Source organism: Trichechus manatus, unplaced genomic scaffold (genome assembly GCF_000243295.1).
Source record: "Trichechus manatus latirostris isolate Lorelei unplaced genomic scaffold, TriManLat1.0 scaffold00026, whole genome shotgun sequence".
Lineage (NCBI taxonomy): Eukaryota > Metazoa > Chordata > Mammalia > Sirenia > Trichechidae > Trichechus > Trichechus manatus.
This window is the reverse complement of record NW_004443962.1, coordinates 9,962,495-9,987,930: the sequence shown is the minus strand read 5'-3', so window position 1 is coordinate 9,987,930 and position 25,436 is coordinate 9,962,495. Positions and strand designations below refer to the sequence as shown.

Sequence of the window (25,436 nt, the reverse complement as noted above, 5' to 3'; positions counted from 1 at the left end):
ATAGGAACCTCAGGGAAAAGTGAGTTTATGCTAACAGGAGAGGAACAATTCAAAAAAGGAGGGTGCGAATGGTTGCACAACTAGGAAAACATAATCAGCATACATGTAGAAATTGGTGAATTGGCATATGTTCTGCTGTGTATATTCTCAACAGCAATACTAAAAAATGAAATAAATTCTAAGATCCCTTCCCCTGTCTTCTCCTCTCCATTCCCATAGCTGCTTGCTGCCTTAGCTCAATTGTCCCCATCATTCACCTGGCCTATTGCAATTGTCCCTTAACTGGCTCCTCCGCTTATCCATTCTCTACACTGTGCCAGATGATCTAAACACAGCATCTGTTCATTCCACTTCTCTGCTCAGAACCCTTTAGTGGGTGTCCATTGTCTTAAAAATAACATACGGAATTCTCTGCTCAGCAATCATGATCCTCTGCCACGTGGCCTCTCTCTCTGCTAGGGCCTCATCTCCCCCTCACCCCACTCACACCCTCTGAGCCAGCCACATTGAGCCCCTCAGTACGCCACACTATTTCACACCTGTCTGAAAACCCAACCTTCAAGCTCCAGCTCAATGGCAGCTCCTCTGGGAAGTCTTTGTAGACCCTGCTGAGCCCAGTGGGTTCCTCTTGTTTCTGGGCCACTGTGACCCCCAGCACACACCCCTCCCTGCATGCTTCCCAAGGCACTGCCATTATTTCTGGGTGCATCTATCTCTCTGCATCCCTTTGGTCACTTTACTGGTCCATCTTTGCAGGCCCTGGGAACCAAAGACCATCTTTGCAGACCCTGGGAACCAAAGACCATCTTTGCAGACCCTGGGAACCAAAGACCATCTTTGCGGAGCCTGGGAACCAAAGACCATCTTTGGAGACCACAGGAACCAAAGACCATCTTTACAGACCCTGGGAACCAAAGTCCATCTTTGGAGACCATGGGAACCAAAGACCATCTTTGGAGACCACGGGAACCAAAGACCATCTTTGCAGACCCTGGGAACCAAAGTCCATCTCTGGAGACCACGGGAACCAAAGACCATCTTTGCAGGCCCTGGGAACCAAAGACCATCCTTGCAGAGCCTGGGAACCAAAGACCATCTTTGCAGAGACTGGGAACCAAAGACCATCTTTGCAGACCCTGGGAACCAAAGACCATCTTTGCAGAGCCTGGGAACCAAAGTCCATCTTTGCAGACCCTGGGAACCAAAGTCCATCTTTGCAGAGCCCGGGAACCAAAGTCCATCTTTGCAGACCCCGGGAACCAAAGACCATCTTTGCAGACCCCGGGAACCAAAGACCATCTTTGCAGAGCCTGGGAACCAAAGTCCATCTTTGCAGACCCTGGGAACCAAAGTCCATCTTTGGAGACCACGGGAACCAAAGACCATCTTTACAGACCATGGGAACCAAAGACCATCTTTACAGACCACGGGAACCAAAGACCATCTTTGCAGAGCCTGGGAACCAAAGACCATCTTTACAGACCCTGGGAACCAAAGTCCATCTTTGGAGACCACGGGAACCAAAGACCATCTTTACAGACCATGGGAACCAAAGAAAAAGCCAACTGGCTGGATGTCAGGGAACGACCCGGACCCACTTCCTCCCACCACTTTGAACCTCCTCTGCATTGACTCCCCCAGGCCCTGACCTGCTGGGCTTGGCATCTTGGCTTCATTTTCTGTGGCTGCCAACTGGAAACTAGGCTCTGAGCTGGCGGGCCACAGGATGCTGCCTCTGTGAACTTCCCCTGGTTTGTTCGAGCTCAGGCCCCAGGACATGCCACATGGTCCCCAACCAGAAAAGGGATTCAAATGTGATCTCTCATATGCATGCTCTTTGAGGCAAGGGCCTAGGTTTGATTCTTCTTTGGATCTCAAATGTCTAATGCCATGTCTAGGACTGGGCCTGGCCTTTAGCAGATATTCAATGAATGTTTATTGGGTAGGTGGATGGGTGGACAGGTGGATTTGCTGATAAGGATATGGATAGAAGGATAGATGGATAGATGAATGGTGTTTCCTTTCGACTTGCCCTGGTTCCTCCTGGCCCCTCCCTTCTGATGGGCACACTTTTTCTGTCCCTTATACCTCACCTCGGGCCACTAGCCCAGAGCTCCAACGGCCCCTGGGGGTAAGACCAGGTGCAGCTGGAAGAAAGGAGACCAGAATGTCACATCAACTCACCAGGGAGATCTTCCATTCCCTGACTGCCCACTGCAGTTAAACTGTATACCAAACAGCCCAGTACTTGATTATCTCCTTGTACCTTTCTCTGATGAGGTGTATGCACCACTCACCCTCTTTTCCTGCTGTATTGTGAGGCCTGCAGAGCAGCGGCTCTGCTTTTCTTAGGTCCCCTCAGCCCCGAACTCAGTCTTGGTACACAGTAAATGCTCAATGAACGCTTGATCACTGCGAGACCAATATGCCCACCCCCTCCAGAAATGAGAACTGACGCTCATTTGAAAAAGGAGGACGAAGAAGAGATGCCCTTTCTTTCTCCAGAATGTTTAGCCTCTGCAGAGGTGGTTTGGCGTCTGTTTTTCAATCTGGGATAAATGTTATGGATCAAGAAGTCCCATTAAAACGCCTTCCAGAGCACTTAGGGAATTAGGCGAGGGAAGTCCTTCTTGGCAGCAGATGATAAATCAATCACAGCTCAATGAAAATGCTGAGTTGGAATGGGATCACTCAGGGCAGGCTGAGAAAGGAAGCCAGGGACACCTTTCTCCTTGAGGACCAACCTCAGACACCCTCCTGTGGATTTAGGCTCTGGACTTAGAAGGACCAACCCTCCTAGTTTGCCCAGTACTGTCCTGGTTTTAGAACTGAAAGGCCCACACGCATCCTGAGAAACCCTCAGTCCCAGGCAAGTGAAGACCATCGGTCACCCTAGCTCCTCACCAGCTTCCCCAGTGTCCTTCCTCATGACCAGCTCCGTGGTCTCCTACATGTGCATGTGGGGTGCTGCCCCCACTTTCCAAATGTCTCCCTACAGTTACCCTGCCAGCCAGTGTCTAAGTCAGGGGTCAGTGAAAAGAGGAAGTGGCTTCCACTTCCAGCCCGAGGGGCTGAATCCTGAATCTCGCACCTCGCGTTGCCCCAAAGACCTGGGAAATTCCAGCGAAGGAAGAGGGGGAGAAAAGCAAACGTACCTGAAGGAGGGAGGCATTGGCGAGGCTGAGTCTGAAGAGGTAGTTCCTGTGAAAAAAGAAGCGAAAACAGAAGTCAAGCTGGTTCTGCAGGCCGGACCCCAGGAAACAGCCTCCTGGCTCGTGGGGTACAAGGCCTGGGTATTGAGTCTCACGGAAGCCTATGGTGCGCTGAATCCTGGGGAGGAGGAGCTCCACCTCCACTGGCTCATTTAATCTTCATGGCAACCCTGGGAGTGATGTAGAAAACGCCCTTTTATAGATGAAACAGGCACCAAGAGGCTGGGTAACTGGTCCAAGTCACAGAGATAGTCAGTGAAAGACAGGGCGTTAGAGCCCAGACTTGTCCAACCCTAAAGCCACTGCTGTCTCTACTCCTGGCCATTCCAGCAGGCCCAGGGAGGACCCCAACCCCACCACCACAACCATGGAGCCTGTTTCTGTTTAGCTGAAAGCCTCACCAAGCTCCCGCAGGGGCCCAGTCAGGCCACCCTCCTCCTTGGCCTGCCTACCGCCCTGGCCCACCTCCCCTCATCACACAGACGGGACATCTCTCTTGGCTCCAGCCTTGGGCCCCGAGAGTCCTGTCTGCCTCTTCATCTCGTACACTCGTGCTACAGCCAGAGACTCTGGACCAGCCTTCTCTTCTGGATCAGACCTTCCCATGGCCACTTCCCCGCTCCAACTTGTCTCCTCTTGCTCAGGTTACCCCATCCATCACCTCCTGGGCTCTCCCTCACAGTTCAACCTGTAGCAGGCTGCCAGACGTATCTTCCCCAAACACAGTTTTCCTCATATCGGCCTGTTGCTCAGAAGGCTTAAATAATAATAATGATGATAATAGTAATAAAAATAGCAGACACTTATTGAACAGGAAGGTCTCAGGCACTGCTGAAATGGCTGTGTACGGACCCTGGAGCCAGAAGGCCACTGTACATGACCCAGGAGTCGTGAGGGTGGCAGAGCCACCCAGCAGGAACACAGGAAAATGATTTCGGGTTCACCATGTAGACTCTGCAGCAGAGACAGTGGAAATTTCAGCTCAGCCACTTGCTGGGGAGGCCTTCTGAGAGCCTTAATTTTTGCATCTGTAAAATGGAGAAACTAATGCCTGTCTGTCTTACTTCTCAGGAGCTTGGAGAAGGAAAAATGGCATATCACAAGGCTTTATCAAGCAGATATAAAGTCTCGGTTCCCCCTGAGAATGTCTTTCTTTCTTATATCTTCTTTGGCTATTCCTCTTTTGGTTTCTGAAATTTTAGGCACAATTACTCTAGAAAGTTCTGGCCAGCCTCAGCTGTGCTTGCTGAGAAAAGAAATGAGGGGAAAGGTCATGGAGTGGGCCAGAAAGAAAAGGAGGGGCCCTGCTGAATGGATCCAGGAGCCTGACAGGGATACCTCAGGCCAGGAACTTCTCTTCCCCAGCTCTGGCTCCAGGCCAGCCCCACTCAGCTTCTCCGCTGTCCTGTGGCGGGGCGGGCCTCACTGGTCACCTTGGCTCCAGGCCTCTGCTGCCCCTCCCCAGGCTCTCCCCCTTCCCCAGACCCTGGGAGAGCTTCTCTGCCTCATCCCTCTGGCCTGGGGACAGACAGACTCAGGCTTATGGCTCTGTCCCAGCTGTCCGCTCAGGTAACACAGGCATCTGCTCACAGCTTTAAAAAATTAGGGGAAACGCTGTAACAGTGAATTCATTTTTATCCCATCAAAAATCATTCATAACGACATCACAATCTGCTCTTTTGGGAGATGCGAACAGAGAGAAATATCTTTAGCCTGACCCGCCCTAAATCCCTTATGGAGCAAGGCGGGGTACGAATGAATACAAAATTTCCCCAGCCTGAATTCCAGAGGCCCAAGGGGGTCAGGAAGAAGGGGAAAAAATGTTCCCACAGAAGAGGAGAAAGGAAAACGACCCAGAGAAAGGAGAAGAAAGAAGCTGAGCACAGACAGTGTTCGTTCCAAGGAGCGTGAACGGCCAGTCCAGGATGAATTTCCTCCGTCAATTATCTGAGGCTCAGCCAGGCTCAAGGTCCCAGGGAAAGGTGTGCCCACCCCTGTTTGGGGGAACCCTTCAGACACAGGAAACAATAACCACCGTTTACGTCGGAACTGTGAAGGAAAGCCCGGGGTGGATCAGGAAGAGGCGTGTGACCACAAGCAAGTGACTTAACCTTTCAGAGCCTCAGTTTCCACATCCATAAAATGGGGATAGTCACAGAATCCACTTCCTATGGATGATTTACTACATGTATGGTGCATAAAACTGTTCCTGGCACATGGCAGGTGCAGGACAATTCCCTTTCACAGATTTCAAAATGTTTACAGCCCTAACTCCACAACAGCCCGGTGAGGTTGATACGACAGGGACTACACCCTAGATTTTACAGATGGGAAAACTGAGGCTCAAAGGTCAAGATCAACCCAGCCCATCTAATCCTAGTCTGGTGCTCTGTCATTGACTTGTCTCCTTCTCACACAGTAAATGAGGGCACGAAGGCACTAAGGAAAGCCCAGAGGTTGAGGGTGGTCAGCTACATGGTGCACCTCGGAAGTGACAACCCATGGCCACCCTCTCCCCAAGCCCAGATCAGCTGAATCAGAACCTCTGGACTGGGGAGCTTCTAAAAAAGACCCGTACAGTTCAAGTTGGTAACAATGATGCAACAGAAAGAATTTTAGCCCCAAGGTTAGGAGACCTGCTGTCATGGATTGAATTTTGTTCCCCAAAAATGTGTGTCAACCTGGCTAGGCCATGATTCCCAGTATTGTGTGACTGTCCACCATTTTGTCATCTGATATGATTTTCCTATGTGTTGTAAACCCTACCTCTATGATGTTAATGAGAAAGGATTAGAGGCAGTCATGTTAATGAGTCAGGACTCAATCTACAAGATTAGATTGTGTTGTAAGCCAATCTCTTTTGAGATATAAAAAAGAGAAACCAGCAGAGAGACAGGAGGACCTCATACCACCAGAAAGCAGCTCTGGGAGCAGAGCGGGTCCTTTCCACCCAGGGTTCCTGCACAGAGAAGCTCCTAGACCAGGGGAAGGTTGATGACAAGGACCTTCCCCCACAACCGACAGAGAGAGAAAGCCTTACCCTGGAGCTAGCGCCCTGAATTCGGATTCCTAGCCTCCTAGACTGTGAGAGAATGAATTTCTCTTTGTTAAAGCCATCAACTTATGGTATTTCTGTTATAGCAGCACTAGATGACTAAGACACCTGGGTTCTAGTCCCCATAATCTTTTGTCATCTTGCTATGTGATCTTGGGAAGGTCACCTTCCCCTCTCAGGGCCTCTGCTTCTTTATGTTTAAAATTAGGGCAGCTGGATTAGAACAGTGAGTCTCAAACTTCAGCGTCATCAGAATCGCTTGGAGAGCTGGTTACAACACAGATTGCTGGGCTCCACTCCCAGAGCTTCTAATCCAGTTGGTCTGGGGTAGAGCCTGAGAACCTGCGTTTCTAACAAGTTCCCAGGTGATGCTGGTCTTGCTAGTACTGTTGGTCCAGGACCATACTGTGAGACCCCCTGGAGCAGACCATCTCTAAGCTCCCTTCCTACCAGATCTGCCGCTCTATGATTTTGTAAGGAATTACCTCCTTCTACCCCACTCCATAAAGTCTCCATAAGAGCTCCCTAGAGAGAATTATCTATTGCATACAGGATCTGGACCCGTACCCATCGCTGTCAAGTCGATTCCAACTCATAGCGAGTCTATAGGACAGAGTAGAACTGCCCCATAGGGTTTCCAAGGCTGTAAACTTTATGGAAGCAGATTGCCACATCTTTCTCCCACAGAGATGCTGGTGGGTTTCAACTGCCAACCCTTCTTTCTGCTAGTGGCCCAGAGTTTAACCACTGTGCCACCCGGGCTCCTTCAGGATCTGGACAATGGGTCTAAAGGTGATCAGGCAACCGGGAAGCGAGGTCCTTTATAAAACGAGCACGTTGTCTGTGCAGGCTGTCCCCAGGTCCAGGTGACCAGCCGGCCAGCAGGGGGCTCCTGCGCACCTTCTCTTTGGGGAGCTCCCAGAGAGGGCTCCCATCCGGCAGGTCGTGGTAGCCTGGCAGGGGTGGTGGCGGGAGGTGGCCAGCAGGTGCTCTGCTCTCAGTAACTGCCAGCCACTGAGGTGTGTGGCTTGTTGACATCCAGAAGTCTAGGGGTCACACCCCTACTCCCGCCCCCAGCCACCACACTCCTTCTTCTGTGGGGGACACGCACTCAGACACAGACAGGGCCTGGCAGAGGTAAACAGGTCCAGGATGCGGGTGTGCCCACCAGTGAGCAGACCCCAAGTAATACCCCCGCCACCCGATTCTAAAACACTCACTGTTCTTGCCCCGACCCTCCTGCAACCTCATTACCTGGCTCCCACGATGAGCTGGTTCCTGGAGGGATCCAGGGCGAGCTGGGAGAAATCTCGGGCTCCAGGGTAGGTGAAGTTAGAGACCCATGGCTTCAGATCTGGAGGAGCGAGAGGCAACCATTCCGTTACTGTCTGGCCAGAGGCTCCCAGCTGCACCAGCGTCACACCAGGTGATGGGGTGAAATCAAGGTGAAGTGGGGCAGGAGGCTCCCAGGGTTCTGGACCTTCTCTGTCTGTAGCCAGTTATGTGACCCAGGTGGGATGGGAGGTGGGGACATCACAGTTCCTGCCATGTCCCCCAGTTCAGAAAAGGGCTCCACTCTTCCTCAGCTGCCCAAAGGGAAACTTGAATTGTCCTTGACTCCTCCCAGGCCTTCACCAACCACATAGAACACACCAGCAAATCTTGTCTGTCCCACCTCCAAACTGTCTCTGAAATCCACCCACTTCTTTCCCTCTCCATACCCCATCTATATCACCATCATCTCCTGCCTGGACTGGTGCTGACGGCCTCCTAACTGGTCCCCTGGCTTCCCCTCCTGCCCCCTCCACCCATTCCCCACATAGCAACCAGAGACGCCTTTCTAAAATGCCTCTCTAAATGTCACTCTCCTTAGAACTCGCCTTTCTAAAATGCAAATCTGGTTCTGTCACTCTCCTCCTTAGAACCCTCCAATTGCTCCCAGTTGCTCCCAGGAAAAGCCCTAACTTCTTGTGGTTTCTAAGGCCTTTGGGTTTTGGCTCCACTTCCCTCCCAAGTCAAATGCCTGGCACATGTAAGATGCTCGCTTAATTATTTAGTGATTGACTGGGAAAAATGATGCTTCGTCTTTTACATTCCCCCTGAAACTGTCCACCCCAGCCACACTAAACCAGAACGCTGTGCACTTCCCCAAGTCCATCCCACAAAAGCCTGTAAACCTTTGCGCCTCTGTTCTCCCTCGAAGGAAGTTTCTGTTAACCCCATCCTCACCCTGCCTCCTCCAAGAAGCCTTCCCTGATTTCCCCAGGCCAGGGGTAACTGCTCCCATAGTCCTACACTTTACTATTGTAGCCCCCACCTTCTGCATACAGACCAGTGCTTTGCCCTCAGGGACAGGAAAGATCTTGCTCCTTGGATCCCCAGCCCAGTCCAGCAAATATGTCAATAACTCTCAGCTCCCTTCTGTATGAGGAGAAGCAGCTCATGTAAGCCCTCCACAGAGGTGGGAGGCAGGGAGGTGGGTGGTTGGGCCTAGCCTCTGTCTCCAAGGAAGGCTCTTCCGAGCCAAGGCCGAAGCCTTTCACGGGGATGGGGTGGGACAGACAGGAGACCTCACAGCCCTCTGGATGGGTGGGGAGAGGGGTCTAGCGAGGGCACCCCCAGAGAACACACCCAGCTGATTTCCCCCGCTCACTCCAGCTGGAGACCCACTTCTCCCGTCTTGGTCTGAACCAAACCAAATCCACTGCCGTCAAGTTGATTCCAACTCATAGTGACCCTATAGGACAGAGTAGGACTGCCCCACAGGGTTTCCAAAGCTGTAAATCTTTACAGAAGCAGACTGCCACATCTTTCTCCTGCAGAGCTGCTGTTGGATTCGAACTGCTGACCTTTTGGTTAGTAGCCCAGCACTTTAACCACTATACTACCAGGGCTCTCATCTTGGTCTAGAACCCCTTAATAGCTCTCCCTCAGCCCCTGACTCATGGATGGGCGGGGACTGGCATCAGTAACGAGACAGCCACAGGGCAGAGGAACTTTCAGACCGATGAGGCACAGTTGCTTTCTCCCTGTGGTGCATTCGCGACCGGTCACAGAAGGCCCAGAGGTGTGTGTGTGTATGTCAGAGAAAGAGGGATGTGTGGGTGTGTGCGTGTGTGCACGCGTGTGTATGTGTGTGTGATAGCAAAGGGAAATAAATCATTGTTCATTATCCCTCCACTACAGAGTAAAAGCAGCCCTTCATTTCTGCACGACAGGCAAACACTGTCGCTCCCTGGGTAACTGGAGGCTTTGCGAGCTGGATGTTTTTCAGAAAACTGTGATATGCATGATTTCAAAAAAAAAAAAAGGAGGAAGAAATAAATTCTGCAGCAAAATGAAGCAACCCCCGGGGCTTGCCTCTGCCTCCAGCAGGTGACTAGAGGTTGGCAAGAATTGTCACATAGCCTCGATGGCTTCTGGGCAATAGCAGGTGTAAAGAATGGATCTGGAGTCAGTGGTAGGCTGGTTTTTGTCTGACCTTGGGGCCACTCTCGGAAATCCCGGCACCTCAGAGACTAAGCCAAGGGACCTCCTTCTCCAGGAAGCCTCCCTTGATTCTAACCTCTCCACCCTGATCCTTGTTTTGCCCACATTCTCTCTCCCCTTTCTGTTCCATTTACATGGTGTGTTATTGTTACTCTGAATGTATTCAAGTCTATTTTCTGTGTGTGTGGTGGGGTGGTGGTGGTGAGGGGCGTGCTTGCCCCCATCAGACTGTTCCCCAGCAGTAACAACTAGGTCACATTTTAATTCCCTCCTCCTCTTCCAACACAGGCATCTGGGACGTGGGCAGCTGAAGGAGGGAAGAGGTGGTGTGCCCGGTCTTCGGCAAATTCCCGGAGAAACCCCATCTGGGGGCCTCTCAGCTCAGTCTTCATTCAGGGCACTTCTTGAGGGGAAGAGGATATAGGGCTGGAGCTGGGATGATGATGGGGTGGGGGGGGGGTGAGGAGAGTGGAGGGTGGTAGCCCCTGCAGTTTCTGCCCCCCCAGCTCTGAAGGGGTGGACATGGGTGAGGGGGGAGAGAGGCGGTCAGGAGCAGCGCCGTGAGCCTGGGGGACTGTCTTGGGAAAGAAGCCAGCCTCCTTTTATTAAACAGGCAAAGGGGACCAGAGGGAAGGCTGTCTTTAAAACACCAAGCACGTTGTGAGCTCCGTGTGCAGCGGAGGCTTTGGACGGCGACTTTAAAAGAAAAATGACATTCTCCATGACGCGCCTGTGATTTTAATTATAGTCAATTCAATTACCCACTTTGTGGATTAACCACTGCCAGTGTTTAACTCTGGACTGGCTTCTCCCTGCCACCTAGAACGGTGACTCCGCGGCAAATGGAATCATCCGTAGGCCAAAGAGAAACACACGTGGGCCCCCCTGAAAAGACACCCATAGCAGGAAATTTAACCTGACCAAACAGAAAAACGTCTGTCAGATTCCACAACTGGCAGCTCCTGGAGGGTATTTAGGAGTTATTCACAGATCAGTCAGGGGTCAGGGGAGACAGAAACTTACAGCTACGTGGTTCGAAGCCTACAAACAGCTGAAAATAAGTGTACCATCTGATGGGATCTTGGGAGCTGGGGGGTTGGTACTGTCCTGGATTTATGGCAGCTTGTCTGGAACAGCCACTACCCAGAGCATAGTCAATCACCCAGTGTGGACAGAATCCCTACTGTGTGCTCAGCAGTGCTAAAGGATGTGGGAGACAAGAGACCAGGTCCTGGTCCAGGACCAAGCGTGCTGGGGACCAAGGGAAATCACAGGAACGTTTTAATGATCAACAGGAGATAACTGAGTGCTCGGAGGTAGCTCTTGTTGACCTCTGAGGCCCCACAGTGCCCCATTCTGTGCCTAGTGCCACGCAGAGCCCAATAAAAATTTGGCGAACGGATAGGAAAACCCCAAGCTGTCAGAAAGGAGACAGGGGTGAGGTGCGGGGAGGCCAGGAGTGCAGGGCTGGGGAAGAAACACAGAGATGATCCAAGCAAAATAGGAAAAATTGGTCCCTCAACATCGATCACCTTTGTAAATCTGAGCCTCCGTCCTTCATGCTGAAGGACGGTGGTAGGGGAATCAGTGTTATTCAAGGAATTCACATCTGAAGATGAAAAATGGCCTTAAGGAGGTTGTGGTGATGGTTGCACAACATGGTGAACGTAATCAATGTCACTGAACCGCACACGTAAAAATCGTTGAGTTGGCAAAAATTAAAAAAAAAAAAAAAATGGGCCCCAAGGAACCCAGGTACCTAAGCAGCATCTCCTGTCCCCCACCCCTCACCCATGCCCACTTTACCCAATACAGACCAGCCTGGCTGGGGGACAGGGATTCCTCTGCCCCTACAGTCAGCCAGGGGAACAGTGCCCCCAGAAAAGCCCCTCAGAGGAAATGCTTCATCAGGAGCTGCCTCAGGGGCCCCCACCATGAGAGGACAGCCCAAGAACCCCCACTCGGTCTTTCCTCTCAGTGACAGCCACCAGCACGCCGGGAGCCATCAGAAGTCTGAGGGTGTGCGCACGTTTTGCAGGCTTAAGGACATTGCTAATTTCCTTTAATCCACTTAAGCCTTCAAAGCCCTGGATCCCAGCTCCAACAAGACAGCGCGGGGAAGACAGCTGGAAACCTTCCTCCCCAAGACAGGAGCCAACCCATAGCTGGGAACCCCACACTTCCAGAACACCCCAGCCTCCTGACTTATCCATATCCCACCCCCCAACTCTTATCCATAACCACTGCCCCCACTAAATCCCATGCCAGTTTTGGACTCATTGATTTTTCTGCTCTGGTTTCCATCTTTCCCACAGGGAGGGGACCCTACAGGAAGGGGTGGCACATCTCCTAGCTAGGGCACCTGAGGGCAGGCAGAGGACCTCAGCAGAAGCACCTGATCGCTCTGCCGAGGATACTGTGGGAAGAGCACTGGGTCGGGGGTCGGGAGACCAACGCTGAGGCCTGGCTCTGACCAGTCTCTCTGACTCTCTGTGCCTTACCCTTCCCATTTGTAAAGGGAGGTGACAGTCCTTGCCCTGCCTGACTCCCAGGGTTATTATTGCAAGCCCCAGCGTATGCTACTAACATGCTGGTAACACAACCAGGGCCCTGCAAGCCGATTAACAGGCAATGGGCAGAACCATCCGGGTGCTCTGTACTTGTGCTTTGTTTTCTTTTGTTTTAGACTACCATCAAATGTACATACTAATTTTAGAAATTATTAGAGAGAATTTATGTTCCTTTCAGACTATGCCCAGCAACCCACAAATCCCAGCTTGGGAAACGCTTTAATAGGGCACACTAACACTCTCCCTTGATGAAAAGAAAGTTATTAGTCACCAAGGCCCCTTTCCCTGCGGGCTCCCAGGACTCCAAAGAAGGGCATTCCTACAGCTGTCTTAGAGCAAAAGGCAGCCTTCTGGAGATCTCCAGGCACTTCCTTCAGGGAAGCCAAGAACTGGTGCCCACGCTTCCAGAAAAGCTGGAATTGTGACCACAACCAACCCCTTGGCCCACCTCCAACCAGGGCATCCACAACTTCATTCTTTAGCAAAGGCGTCCCAGAGAAAAGACTGCCTCTCCCTCCAGGTAAACGCGGATGAAAGATCTGACTAAATTACCTGGAGACTAAATTCAGACCCCTCCAACCCATCACTGCCCATCCTTCTTAAAACATCTATCCCCGGAGGAAGAGTCTCAGTACCCTACAGGAAATGAACGTCTCAGGGACTTCCAACCGTCAGAAAGACCCTCTGAGGCCTGGCCTAAATCCTTCAGGGCACAGTCAATGCAAAAAAGGACAGAGTGGGAGGTAGCTCTCACCTTCAAAGGCCACGATGGGGTGCTCCCTCAGGGTGCATAGCTGCTGCTCACTGCTGGGTTCACTGGAGATGTCCTGGGAGCTGGAGAGGTGGAACACCAGCAGTGTGAGGCTGGACAGCAACAGGGTGACAGCCAGGGGGCCTGGGACCACCATGCTGGGGCCCCTCTCTAGTCCCAGCTCCTGGATGCAAGCTGAGGAGACAACCTGCAATGCAAACACTCAGTCTCACCAAGTGCTCCCACCAGCCATGCCCACTGCTTGCAATTCCCTCCTGGTTGCCAGTGGCCCCACACTGGTTTTTCATTTTTCTTTTTAAGTAAATTTGTATTTTATTTGTGTTACTCAGAGTTTACTCTGCTCTAATAATGCAAAAGTTACAGATCATATCTTGAAAGCTAATTTTCCTTGTAGTGGTAGTCTGGGCAAAAGTGACAAATTACAGGGCCTTTTCTATTATGCTCCCAAATGGTTTAAAATTAGTTTCAATGATAAAGGTGGTATCTTAGGGGTAAACATGGACCATTTAATAAATGGAGTTGGGACTAATGGGTAGCCATTTGTAAAAAGATAAAGTTGGATCCATAATCACACCTTGTAACCTGGGAAAAACTCCAAATGGATAAAAGATTTAAAGGTTAAGAATAAAACCATAAAAATACTAGAAGAAAATGTAAGCAGACTCCTTTGTAACCTTGGAGTGGAGACCTATGACTCAAAACTCAAAAGCCATAAGAGAAATGATAGACAAATTTGACCACATAATAATTGTAAACTTCTGTATCCACCCCCTCAAGAAAACAAACAAACAAACAAAACCTCATGCAAAATCAAAAGGCAAATGACAAACCAGAAAAAAAAAAAAACCCTGCAAATCATCCACAGACAATAAACTAATATTCCTAATATATAAAGAATTTCTAGGGATCAAGAAGAAAAAGCAGAACAATCCAGCAGAAAAAATGGACAGAGCATAAATATGAATGATGCTTATTCTCACTCATAATAAGAGCAATACAAATTAAGCTTAGACTGAGATACCACTTCTTATTTATCAGTTGAGCAAAAATCCGAGGTAGACCACACACTCTTGGTAAGCGTGTGGCGAGAGGGACACTGTTATACATTGCAGGTGGGTGTGTGAAATGGTCCAACCCCAGCGGAGGGGATCTGGTAATATCTAACAAAATTACAGATGCATTTACCCTTTGACCCAGTAATCTAATTTCTAGGCATTCCTGGGTGGTGCAAACTGAAAGGTTGGCGCTTTGAACCTACCCAGAGGCGCCTTGGAAGAAAGGCTTGGTGATCTGCTTCCAGAAGGTCACAGCCTTAAAACTCTACGGAGCACGGCTCTACCCTGACACAAGACACATGGGTCTCCACGCGTCAGAAGTGACTCAATAGCAACTGATTTTTGGTTGAGGCCAGTGCTGCTCAAAGTGTGGTCTGTGCACCAGTGTTGACCTCCAGACTGTAACAACTCCATGATAAGTGAGGAAATTTGAGAGTCTTTAAAAACTTCTATAGTAATCTAACAGAGTGATTTTATGTCTACTATATCTAATAAAATATTTGGGCTTGTATTTTGCATGGGTTTTTTTCCAATTCATTTCTCTAGTGATTCACTTATGAATTTTACATAAGCATCCATCTGCGACAAATTGTAAATGGAGGGGAAAGAAAAGCTGCTCTGGCACCACAGATAGTTGAGAAGCAATAATAGACTACGGTGGTATCTGCACAAGTGCAAAGTGACTTCTGTACAGGACTGTTTGTTGCGGCTTTCTCTGAAGGAATAGAAGCCAGGAAACAACCAGCAATAGGAAGCTGCTTATATAAACCATGGTACATCTTCGTAATGGAATATTATTTAGCTGTAGAAAAGAGTGAGAGATTTCTCCAGGTTTTGATACAGAGAGATCTCCAGGGTATATTAAGTGAAAAAAGCAAGGTACAGAAGACTGTATATAGTATGCTACCTTTTGCGTAAAAAAGAGGGTTATTGTTGTTAGGGGCCGTTGAGTGGATTTTTGATTCATACTGACCTCATGTGACAGAAACCTGCCCCATCGGGTTTTCTAGACTATAATCTTTACGGGAGCAGATTGCCAGGTTTTTGTCCTGAGTCATTGGGTGGGTTTGAACTGCCAACTTTTCAGTTAGCAGGTGAGCGTGTAACCATTGGGCCACCAGGGCTCCTTTTTTAAAAAGAGGGTAGAAATAAGAATATATATTTGTTGGTATTCGTATTAACATACACTGGAAAAATAACCCAAACCATGGTCTTTCAATCGCCTCATATGCATGTGAAAGTTGGATAATGAAAAAAGGAAGACAGAAGAATTGATGTGTCCAAACTGTGGTGCTGGAGAAGAATATTGAATATACTGTGGACAGCCAAAAGAACAAACCAGTCTTAGAAGAAATACAGCCAGAATGCTCCTTAGAAGCGAGGATGGAGAGACCTCAACTCACTTACTTTGGACACATCTTCAGGAAAGACGAATCGCTAGAAAAAGGCAAAGGATCTCTGATGGCGCTGTAGTCATGTTTGGTAAAGTAGAGGGCCAAGGAAAACGAGCGAAACCCTCAGTGAGATGGACTGACACAATAGCTGCAACAATGGACTGAAACACACCAGTGATCTTGAAGACGGCGCGGGACTGGGCAACGTTTCATTCTGTTGTAAGTAAGGTTGCCATGAGTCGGCACCAACTCAATGGCAACAACATAAGAAGCAAAGTCATGATCAAGATTTCTCGATATATAACTTCTTATATGTTTTCATCTTTGAACTAGGTAAACATACCACCTTTTTAAAAAACATTTGAAGAAAAAACCTCTAAACAGTAGCTTTAGTCCACCAAACTTTCTAACATGGCGTGGGCTAACAGTTTCCCTGAATTGAAACCTGACTTGTAACCTCTGAATCAGCCTCCCCCTCTCTCCTTCCCCAGCCACGCAATGTGTCACCAAGCCCTGTTGGCCCCACTTCCCTCACAGGTCCCCAACCTGAGTGACCTCATTGAGGTCACTTTCCTTATCTGGAAAATGAGAAGTTGAAGTAGATCAGGGATTCCCACCCGGGGGTGGCATCAAATCAGAATCACCTCCGCTGGAGGCAGGGCCTGGGGGTAGCAGGAGACTGATTCCAAAGATGATTCTGCTGAGCCAGAGCAGTAGAAGTCCCTGGGGTTTCTTCCAGCTCTGAGGCCCTAACCCTTCCTCTCTCTCCCCTTCCCACTGTCACTACCTTACTCCAGGTTCTGGAAAATTCCAGTAGGATTATTCTCTTCCTGCCTCAGTTTCTTCACATATGGGGGAAATGGAGATAATACCAATTACTGAATTGCTGTGAGGCTTCAAGGAAATAACCAAGCAACCCTACATAGCTAGTGCACCCAGCACATCCCTTTCTCCCTGTCCTTGCCCCTCATGTACCTATGGGGGATTAGTCCCTCAGAACACCTCTTTGATCCCCTCTCTTCAGACTCAAATGCCTACGTTCTCTGCCGCTACCCGGAAGAGTCTGGCCTTCCTTCCCTCTTGGTGGAGGGCATGGGGGAGGGAGAGTTGGCCAGTAAGCCTACTCCCAGGAGCGATTTCTCAGTCAGAATTTTTCCTCAGCGCCAGGCTGAGTTCTGCCTGCTGCATGGACTTGGCACTGCTGTCCTGTCCTCTCAGACAGGGCCACAGAGGTGAGGGAGGGGGAAATCAAAGGGCAGGACCAACCCTCTGGAGTAGGACAACCCAAGTTCAAATCCCAGCTTTGCTCCTTACTAGCTGTGTGACTATGGGAAAAAAATACTCAACCCCTCTGTGCCTTAGTTTCCCCATTTGCAAAATTGGGAATCACACTAACGAAACTATTTCCTCAGAGAGTCAGGAGGGTTAAATGAGTAATATCTTTATAAGGCCCAGAAACAGGGCCTGGCAGACAATGAGTGGTTAATTATTGTGAGCTCTTCTACTCTGTCCTATAGGGTCGCTAGGAGTCGGTATCCGCTTGATGGCACGGGTTTGGATTTTTACGGGGATTGTGAGGATGCTGCAGGACCAGACAGTGTTTCATTCTGTTGTACAAAGGGTCGCTGTGAGTCAGAACCAACTCGAAGGCACCTAGCAATATTTTGGAAAAAAGGAGCCCTGGTAGTGCAGTGGTTAAGCATTCAGCTGCTAACCAAAAAGTTGGCAGTTCGAATCTACCAGTTGCTGCTTGGAAACCCTATGAGGCAGTTCTCCTCTGTCCTATAGGGTCGCTATGAGCCAGAATCGGCTCGAAGGCAACGAGTTTGGTTTTTGGTCTTGGTAGTGCAACGATTAAAACCTCGGCTGCTAACCAAAAGGTTGGCGGTTTGAACCCGCCAGGTGGCTTTGTGGGAGAAAGACCTGGTGATCTGCTCCCATAAAGATCATAGCCTAGGAAACCCTATGCGGCAGCTCTGCTCTGTCACATGGGGTCACTATGAGTTGAAATCGACCGTATGGCACCTAACAGCAACATTCCAGAAGTGGGGCAGGGCCTGGTGAATTTCCTTCTGCCCTCGGACGCCTGTGCTGTGTCTTCTCCTTGTCCTCTTCCTGCTCTGTGCCCAGGGGGCTGGTATGTCTGGACTCTGTCAAAGGCCTCCCTCCCTCTGTTTGGGTTTAGCCAGTGGGGGTGCTGGCAGAAGATGGGAGGGGGAAGTAGGGAGGAGATTGAGTGGCTGCATCCCTGACAGAGACAGACAGAAGGTCATAACTCCTGTCACGTGGCCTTTTCTGCTCCAGGTTCCAGAAATTGCTCCCTCCCTGCTTCCTTCAGGTAAGGGGTGGTACGCCCCCTCTGTTAGCAGTGGGGGTACTACCCGGTGCACTATCCCATATGGTGCCCAAACCCCCTCCCACACCTTTGTAAACAGTTCCTTTATTAAACTGTTCTCCGGTTTCCCAATTTGCGCGCGCCATCTGTTTCCTGTGGGGTCCCTGACTGATAGAACACCTAATTAGTGATATTAAAAGAAGCCCTGGTGGTGCAGCGGGTAAAGCCATCGACTGCTAACTTAAAGTTCAGCGGTTCAAAACCACCATCAGCTCCGTGGGAGAAAGATGTGGCAATCTGTTTCCGTCAAGATTTACATCCTCGGAAACCCTATGGGGTCACGATGAGTCGGAATCGACTTGACTGGCAGTGGGTTAGTAATAGTCAACGTATGTGAAAATACCATCCTTTTAGACCTTAGCTGGGGCTTTTCTCCCATCAGCCCCTAATTGCCCCACTCCCCCATTATTCCCAGCCCTCCCTCTCCTCCATGCTCCCTTTCCAGGCCTCCCTGCCTCCCCAGCCCAGGCCTGACAACCGCCCCCAGAGCCTCCGAGGTGGGCCCTAGTGAGGTTGGGCCCTGGGTGTGGCCAGATCCTGAGCTCCTGGGGCCTGAATTAGGAGCACATGCTGGGCCCCTTCCCTCCCCACAGGCCCCAGGACCTAAAGTACCTGAGTGACCTGCAGAAGTTCCAGCCTCATTACGGCTTTTATGTAAATATGTCTTCCAAGTCTCTCCTGAATCAATAATTGCTAGATTAATATCACCGTGTCCACCTGGGCCAGCACAGCACTGCTGTTTAAAGAGAAGGGAAAGGAAGCATCGGACATGACTGGGGCGGGGAAGAAGTGAGGGCAGGACCTCGATCCCAGATCTCCTCTATGCAGTTACCTTTCCTCTGGGAGAGAGAGAGGGAGGAGAGGAAGCAGGGCGGGGTGGCAGATGGACCCGTATGCACGTAGACCAGAGCCACACAGACGGAGAGCCTGAGCTGCATGGGACCTGAGTGCCGACTGGGGAGGGGGTGGGAAAGCCTTTACTCAGATCAGCGTTCCAATCCTCGGGTGGTCGAGAGGCTGATTTCAGGAACCTCAGACAGGCTCACACATAGGCCTGTTTTGCCATCAGCTTTGAGGCTCGCTCTTGGCAAGAGGAGAGAGTAGGCCCCAAACAACAAAAGAGGCAGGCAAGTTAGGGACATTGGTGGTTCAGTGGTAGAAACCTTGCCTCCCATGCAATAGACCAGGGTTCGATTCCTGACCAACGCACCTCATGTGAAGCCACCACCCATCTGTCAGTGGAGCTTGCATGTTGCTATTATGCTGAACAGGTTTCACTGGAGCTTCTAGACTAAGACAGACTAGGAAGAAAGGCCTGGTGATCTACTTCTGAAAATTAGCCAGTTAAAATCCTCTGGATCTCAATGGTTCAATCTACAACTAGTCATAGGGATGGCGCAGGACAGGGCAGCATTTCGTTTCATTCTGCATGGGGTCACCATGAGTCAGGGCCTACCCAACAGCCACTAACAATAAAATTGTGAAGGAGGCTGGAGTGGGGGGAGGGGATGCTGATGATCAGAGGCAGAACTCCATCAGCTAGTGCTTGCAGCTTTGCAAACGTCAGCAGAACAGGCTGTAACTCATGGCCGTCATGTAGATTCTGACTCATAGCGACCCTATAGGACAGAGTAGAACTGTCCCATAGGGTTTCCAAGGAGCACCTGGTGGATTTGAACTGCCGACCTTCTGGTTAGCAGATGTAGCTGTTAACCACTACACCACCAGGGCTGCCAAACAGGCGATACTGTACTGAAAAGATGGGCAGAGTAGGGGAGGAGGAGTCTTCCTAACTACCAACAATACTCCGTCTTTGTAATCTACTTCCCCTCCATCCGCAGGTCAAGGATAGACTATATATGTACCTCCACTTGGGCAGTAGTTGGTCTGACCAAGGATAGTCATGTGATCAAAACAAGCCAATCAGATGCTCTCTCACGGCAATTTGGGTTGAGTCTATCTCTATAGAGGAACCTGTACCTCCTAAACGTGGTACCTGTGGGGTGGCCATCTTCTGCCTGCCATGCGGGCTGAGGAGAGGAGCAGGGCCAATCAGAAGACAGAGACCAGAAGCAGTGCTAGGAGACAGCACACAAAGACTCACTGGGATGCTGACAGCCGTCCAGTTCCAGCCCTTTCCTGAGGTCTGACTACATTCTCCTTCCATGAGCAACTCCCCCACCCCAGATCCTTGTGATAAAATTTCTCTTCTTTTTTCTTAAGTAAGTTGGAGTCTGTAGTTGAGTTAGACCACCAGCTGCCTACATGGTGTAGCCTACTCAGTGTCCATTCTCACCTTCCTCCTTTCTTACAGAGCCTCTGTGTCCTTGGGATGGCAACGTGTCCTGCTCAAAACCTTTCTTGGGCTCCCTTGCAGACAGGGGTGGCCAGTAAGATGTACACGGAAGCCACTGGGCAGGGCTTGCAGGGAAAGCTTCTTTAAGGGCTTCCTTCTTCCCTCCTGGGGATATAGGTATGACGGCTGCGGCTACATTGGCCATCTGCAACTGTGAAGTGACGTTTAGGCTTGTGCTAAGAAGGAGTAGATGGCCAAAACAACGAGGGAAACTCTCACTGAGATGGATTGACACAATAGTCCCAATGGACTCCAACACATCGACAGTCGTGGGGACGGAACAGGATGGGCAACATTTCATCTGTTGTACCTAAGGTCGCCATGAGTCACGGCCAGCGCGATGGCAGCAACTACAACATAAGCAGCAAAGTCGTGATCAAGGTTTCTCAATGTCTATCTTTTTCTATTCTTTCTTTTTTGAACCAGGTAAACATGAGTTAGGGCTGACTGTACAGCAGCTAACAACAACGAAAGGATGGTGGTACAGAAAGATAGGTGACAGAATCAGCTCTGGACCCTCCACCTCCACAGTCCTTCCACTTGTCTGACCTTAGGCCAACTGCTTCAGACTTCTGTGCCTGTTTTCTTGTCTGTAGAATGGGGAGAATAACAACATTTACTTCATAAAGTTATTCCAAGGATTAAAGAAGTTATTCTGTCTAACGAGCTTAGAACAGCACCTATCGCAAAGTAAGCACTGTGTAAGTGCTGGCTTTTGTTATTTAACATATTTTATCATTACTAGAAAACAATACTCTTCTAATTTGTTTAAGCCCTTGTTTTTCAGGTCTCAGTTATCATTAGCCAACCACCATTCCTATCCCATACAGATTGTTTCTCTTACAAATACTCATACGATAGACAGGAATTTCTATTTCTAATATGTTTGTCTGATCTGATGCTAAAATAATCCCAGAATTTCTCTGCTGGCCATGTGCAGGGTAGTGTACTACCGTGGAAAACCCTGAGCTTGGGAGACTTCCACACCTGGGTCCAAGTGGGTGGCACAAACAGTTAAGCACTCGGCTACTAACTGAAAGGTTGGCGGTTTAAATGCACCCAGGGGCATCTCGGAAGAAAGGCCTGGCTATCTGCTTTTGAAAGATCACAGCCATTAACTCCAGCCAGAGGAGGAGACTGGTCCCCTGGGCCAGATTCTCCCCTCCCTGTCAGGGCTAAGAAGAGGTTAAAAGTCCACAGTGCCTGGCTGGGAGTGCATGTCTAAAATATCTTGTGGAATAGATAAAAAGATGGGAATGTTGGGAACGGGAGTTTGAATGTCATCGAGCCTCTATTTACATTTATGGAGGGTACATTTCCTTCCTGGAATCGAGAAGAGAATCTCGGCATGTGAGGGGACATTATTAGCTTCACCTACTTCAATTAGCCCCCGTGCCAAACAACGCAGAGGGAAAACCTCAAGACCTTTTTTCACCTTAAGAGGTCAAGGGATCAGAATATGATTAGAACATGGGCAGGGTGGGGCCCTCAAGCCTTTGGCTTCATGCCAAGTATATTGCTGACCAAAATCAAAGTCTGAAAGCTTTGAGTTACCATGGGAATCCATGTGTAATGCAAATGGTTAATGTGGCCAGCTGCTAACAGCAAAGTTAGAGGTTCGAGTCCACCCAGAGGTGCCTTGGAAGAAAGGCTTGGGGATCTACTTTTGAAACACCAGCCACTGAAAACCCGATGGAGCACAGTTCTACTCGGACACATGTGGAGTCGCTATGGGTCAGGATCAACTCTCTGGCAACTGGTGCTGCTGGGCTGCCCTTATTTCCTTTTGGAGTCCCTGGTTACAAATGGTTAATGTGCTTGGCTGCTAACTGAAAGGTTGGAGGCACCTCAGAAGAAAGGCCTGGTGGTCTACTTCCACAAAGTCAGCCATTGAAAACCTTATGGAGCACAGTTCTACTCTGACACACATGGAGTTGCCATGAGTTGGAATCAAGTAGGCAGCAACTGGTCCCGGTACTATTTCCTTCTAATACATAATCGACCATTCTGCTATGTTGATTGGCTGATTTTTTTCTCCCTGCTAGAATGTAAGCTCCATGAGGACAAGGATATTTATTTTGTTCATTGATGCAGCATAATAGACCCGAACAGTCTCTGACACATACTTAAGTACTCGATACATTTTTTTGCATAAATGAATAGATAAACGAATGTATCACAAGCAATGGCTTGTTCCCCAGGTTTTAAGTTCCCTGGGTTCAAGGATGTTTGAATCTTCACTGTTGCTACAGAGTTCTCTGAGACACCAGCTACTCTCATAGATCATGCGGGTGGGGGTTGGGAGGAGGTATCTACCACAATAGATTTTCAATGTATTCAAAGCTAGTCTTTTGGGGGAACAGTGCCTGATAGAATATATCAACGAGGAGAAGATGGAAAGGACAGGCCCACAATGACTTGATCCAAGGTGGCACGTTCTTGAATAGAAACTGCACAGCAGCCAGAGTTGCTTGCCCTTGAGGCAAGAGACCAGGCTTCTGAACCTCTTATCAGTCAGTCCCCAGCTAGGGGCTACTTTCAGACTATGGTGTAACCTCCTCGGCTGGCAGTGGCTGGCAGACCAGGGCGATCCCCTGGAGAAGGGGGCCAGCTGTGAGCTCTTAGCAGCCAATACAGCAGCTGGGTGTAAATGCTTCCAGGAACTGCAACTTTAAACCTCTTTCATTGACTTCTGAACATACAGACTTACAGCCCTTTTAAACTTATCCTATCCTTAATTATAGGAGTATTTGTATTCAGGCAAAGGGAGGAGAGAAACACTGTTGGAAGTTTAAGTTAGGAGAGGGGAGGCAGGGAGAGCTAAGAGGGCTACACAGGAGTGAAGGTGCATGTGGGAGGGGGTTAAAAATAGAGACACTGGAAAAGTTAGTGGGAAGGAAGTTCTTATGTCTGGCTTGGGAAGAGTCCCTGTTTCTGGTTTACAAAGGAGAGGTTCCAATTTGCTTCATCCTTGGCAACTCTTGGGGATAAGAGCCCCCAAAGCTGCAGGTAGCTAAAAACAGCCCCTAGTTCATTCTCCAGCTAGGATGGTGGTCTTCAAATGTTTTTTCTCGTGTACTCTCTGAAAGAATTTTGGAAAAACTATAGGCCCCATTGGAAACCCTGGTGGCACAGTGGTTAAGAGCTATGGCTGCTAACCAAAAGGTCGACAGTTTGAATCCACCAGGCACTCCTTGGAAACTCTACGGGGCAGTTCTACTCTGTCCTATAGGGTCGCTATGAGTCAGAATCGACTCGATGGCAACGGGTTTGGTTTTTTTTATTTTTTTTATTTTTTTAATGTATGGCCCGTTATTGTTGTTGGTAGTTGCCACGGAGTCGATTCTGACTCATGGCGACCCCATGCGTGCAGAGGAAACTGCTCCATGGGATTTTCAAGGCTGTGACCTTTCAGAGGCAGATCACCAAGCCTGTCTTCTGAGGCACCTCTGGGTGGGTTTGAGCTGCCAACCTTTTCACTAGTACTTGAGTGCTTAATGGTTTATGCCACCCAGGGACTCCATATGCCCCAAAACATATTTTAAAGTCGACATCTAACAACTTTCTATGGACAGATTTATGAAAGCTTAACTGATTGCAAAGGATGTAATTTCTGGCATATTGTGAATACTGATATTTAAAAATAAACTGCTGCATCCCTCTTTGAGGAAGCCCTGAAGGTGCAGTGGTCGGGAGCTCAGCTGCTGACCGAGGGGTTGGCAGTTTGAACCCACCAGTTACCCCACGGGAGAAGGATGTAGCCGTTTGCTTCTGTAGGGATTACAGCCCGGGGGGCCCTGTGGGGCAGTTCGACTCTGCCCTATAGGGTCACTATGAGTTGGAATTGATTTGACAGTAACAGGTTTATCCCTCTTTTTAATGTATTAAGTGGAACCAACTATCGGAGCAAGGGAGAATGAAGAAAACTGAAGATAACAAGGGAAAGATTAGTCCTTTGGACTAATGGACCACAGCTACCACAGCCTCCACCAGACTGAGTCCAGAAGAACTAGCTGGTGCCCGGCCACCACCACCGACTGCTCTGACAGGGATCACAATAGAGGGTCCCAGAAAGAACTGGAGAAAAATGTAAAACAAAATTCTAACTCACAAAAAGAGACCAGAATTACTGGTCTGACAGAGACTGGAGAAACCCCAAGAGCCTGGTTCCGGGACACCCTTTTAACTCGGTACTGAAGTCACTCCTGAGGTTCACCCTTCAGCCAAAGATTAGACAGGCCCATAAAACAAAAAGAGACTAAATGGGCACACCAGCCCAGGGGCAAGGATGAGAAGGCAGGGGAGGATAGGAGAGCTGGTAATGGGGAACTCAAGGTCAAGAAGGGGAGAGTGTTGACATGTGGGGTTGGCAACCAATGTCACAAAACAATATGTGTATTAACTGTTTAATGAGAAATTAATTTGCTCTGTAAACCTTCATCTAAAGTACAATAAAAAATAGAACCAACTATCATGGCATTTTGATATCCACCATTACTGATGTAAAAGATACACGAACAAATTTCCTTTTGAACAGTCAGAAACTTTACATCACACCTTTTTCTCCCTGAACCTGTTTTCATTCTACTCACACCACGAAATTGTATCCAAATGTAATATATTTTTATTCTTTAATGTTCTTGATTGCCACATCCTAATCTCCACCACAAAACATGTACAAACTTCTGTTTTAAAAAATGTTTATTTTTGTACAACATGATTGATGTAATTGGTCTCACTGAATTGTACATGGGAAAAATGTTGAATTGGCAAATTTCCTGCTATCTGTATTTTTACAACAATAGAAAAAACCCTGAACAGTCAAAAAACAAGAAACAGATCACAGCTATTGAAAACCCTATAGAGTGCAGTTCACCATGAGTTGGAAACCACTCTATGAGTTGGAAATCACTCTTTGAGTTGGAAACCACTCTATGAGTTGTAAACCACTCTATGAGTTGTAAACCACTCTATGAGATGGAAACCACTCTATGAGTTGGAAACCACTCTATCGGCAACTGGTTTGGTTTTTTAAAAAATAAGGCTAGCACTTCCTTGCCTTAGAGAGAAGGCTTGTAAATTAGCCAGAACTGAGTCTGGCACAGAAAAAAACCAAACCCGTTGCCATCGAGTCGATT

General features: G+C 49.0%; 1 protein-coding gene across 1 annotated transcript in view; it reads right to left on the bottom strand.

Moving 5' to 3' along the window:
- Window positions 1-25,436, bottom strand: part of SEMA5B (semaphorin 5B) — a 180,137-nt gene that overhangs the window by 30,676 nt on the left and 124,025 nt on the right. The window contains exons 3-5 of the mRNA XM_004373623.2: window positions 13,081-13,285; window positions 7,522-7,621; window positions 3,156-3,201 (exon numbers count right to left, since the gene is read on the bottom strand). Coding sequence (XP_004373680.1) covers window positions 3,156-3,201; window positions 7,522-7,621; window positions 13,081-13,234 — 300 coding nt within the window. The 5' untranslated portion in view covers window positions 13,235-13,285. The remainder of the gene's footprint in view (window positions 1-3,155; window positions 3,202-7,521; window positions 7,622-13,080; window positions 13,286-25,436) is intronic.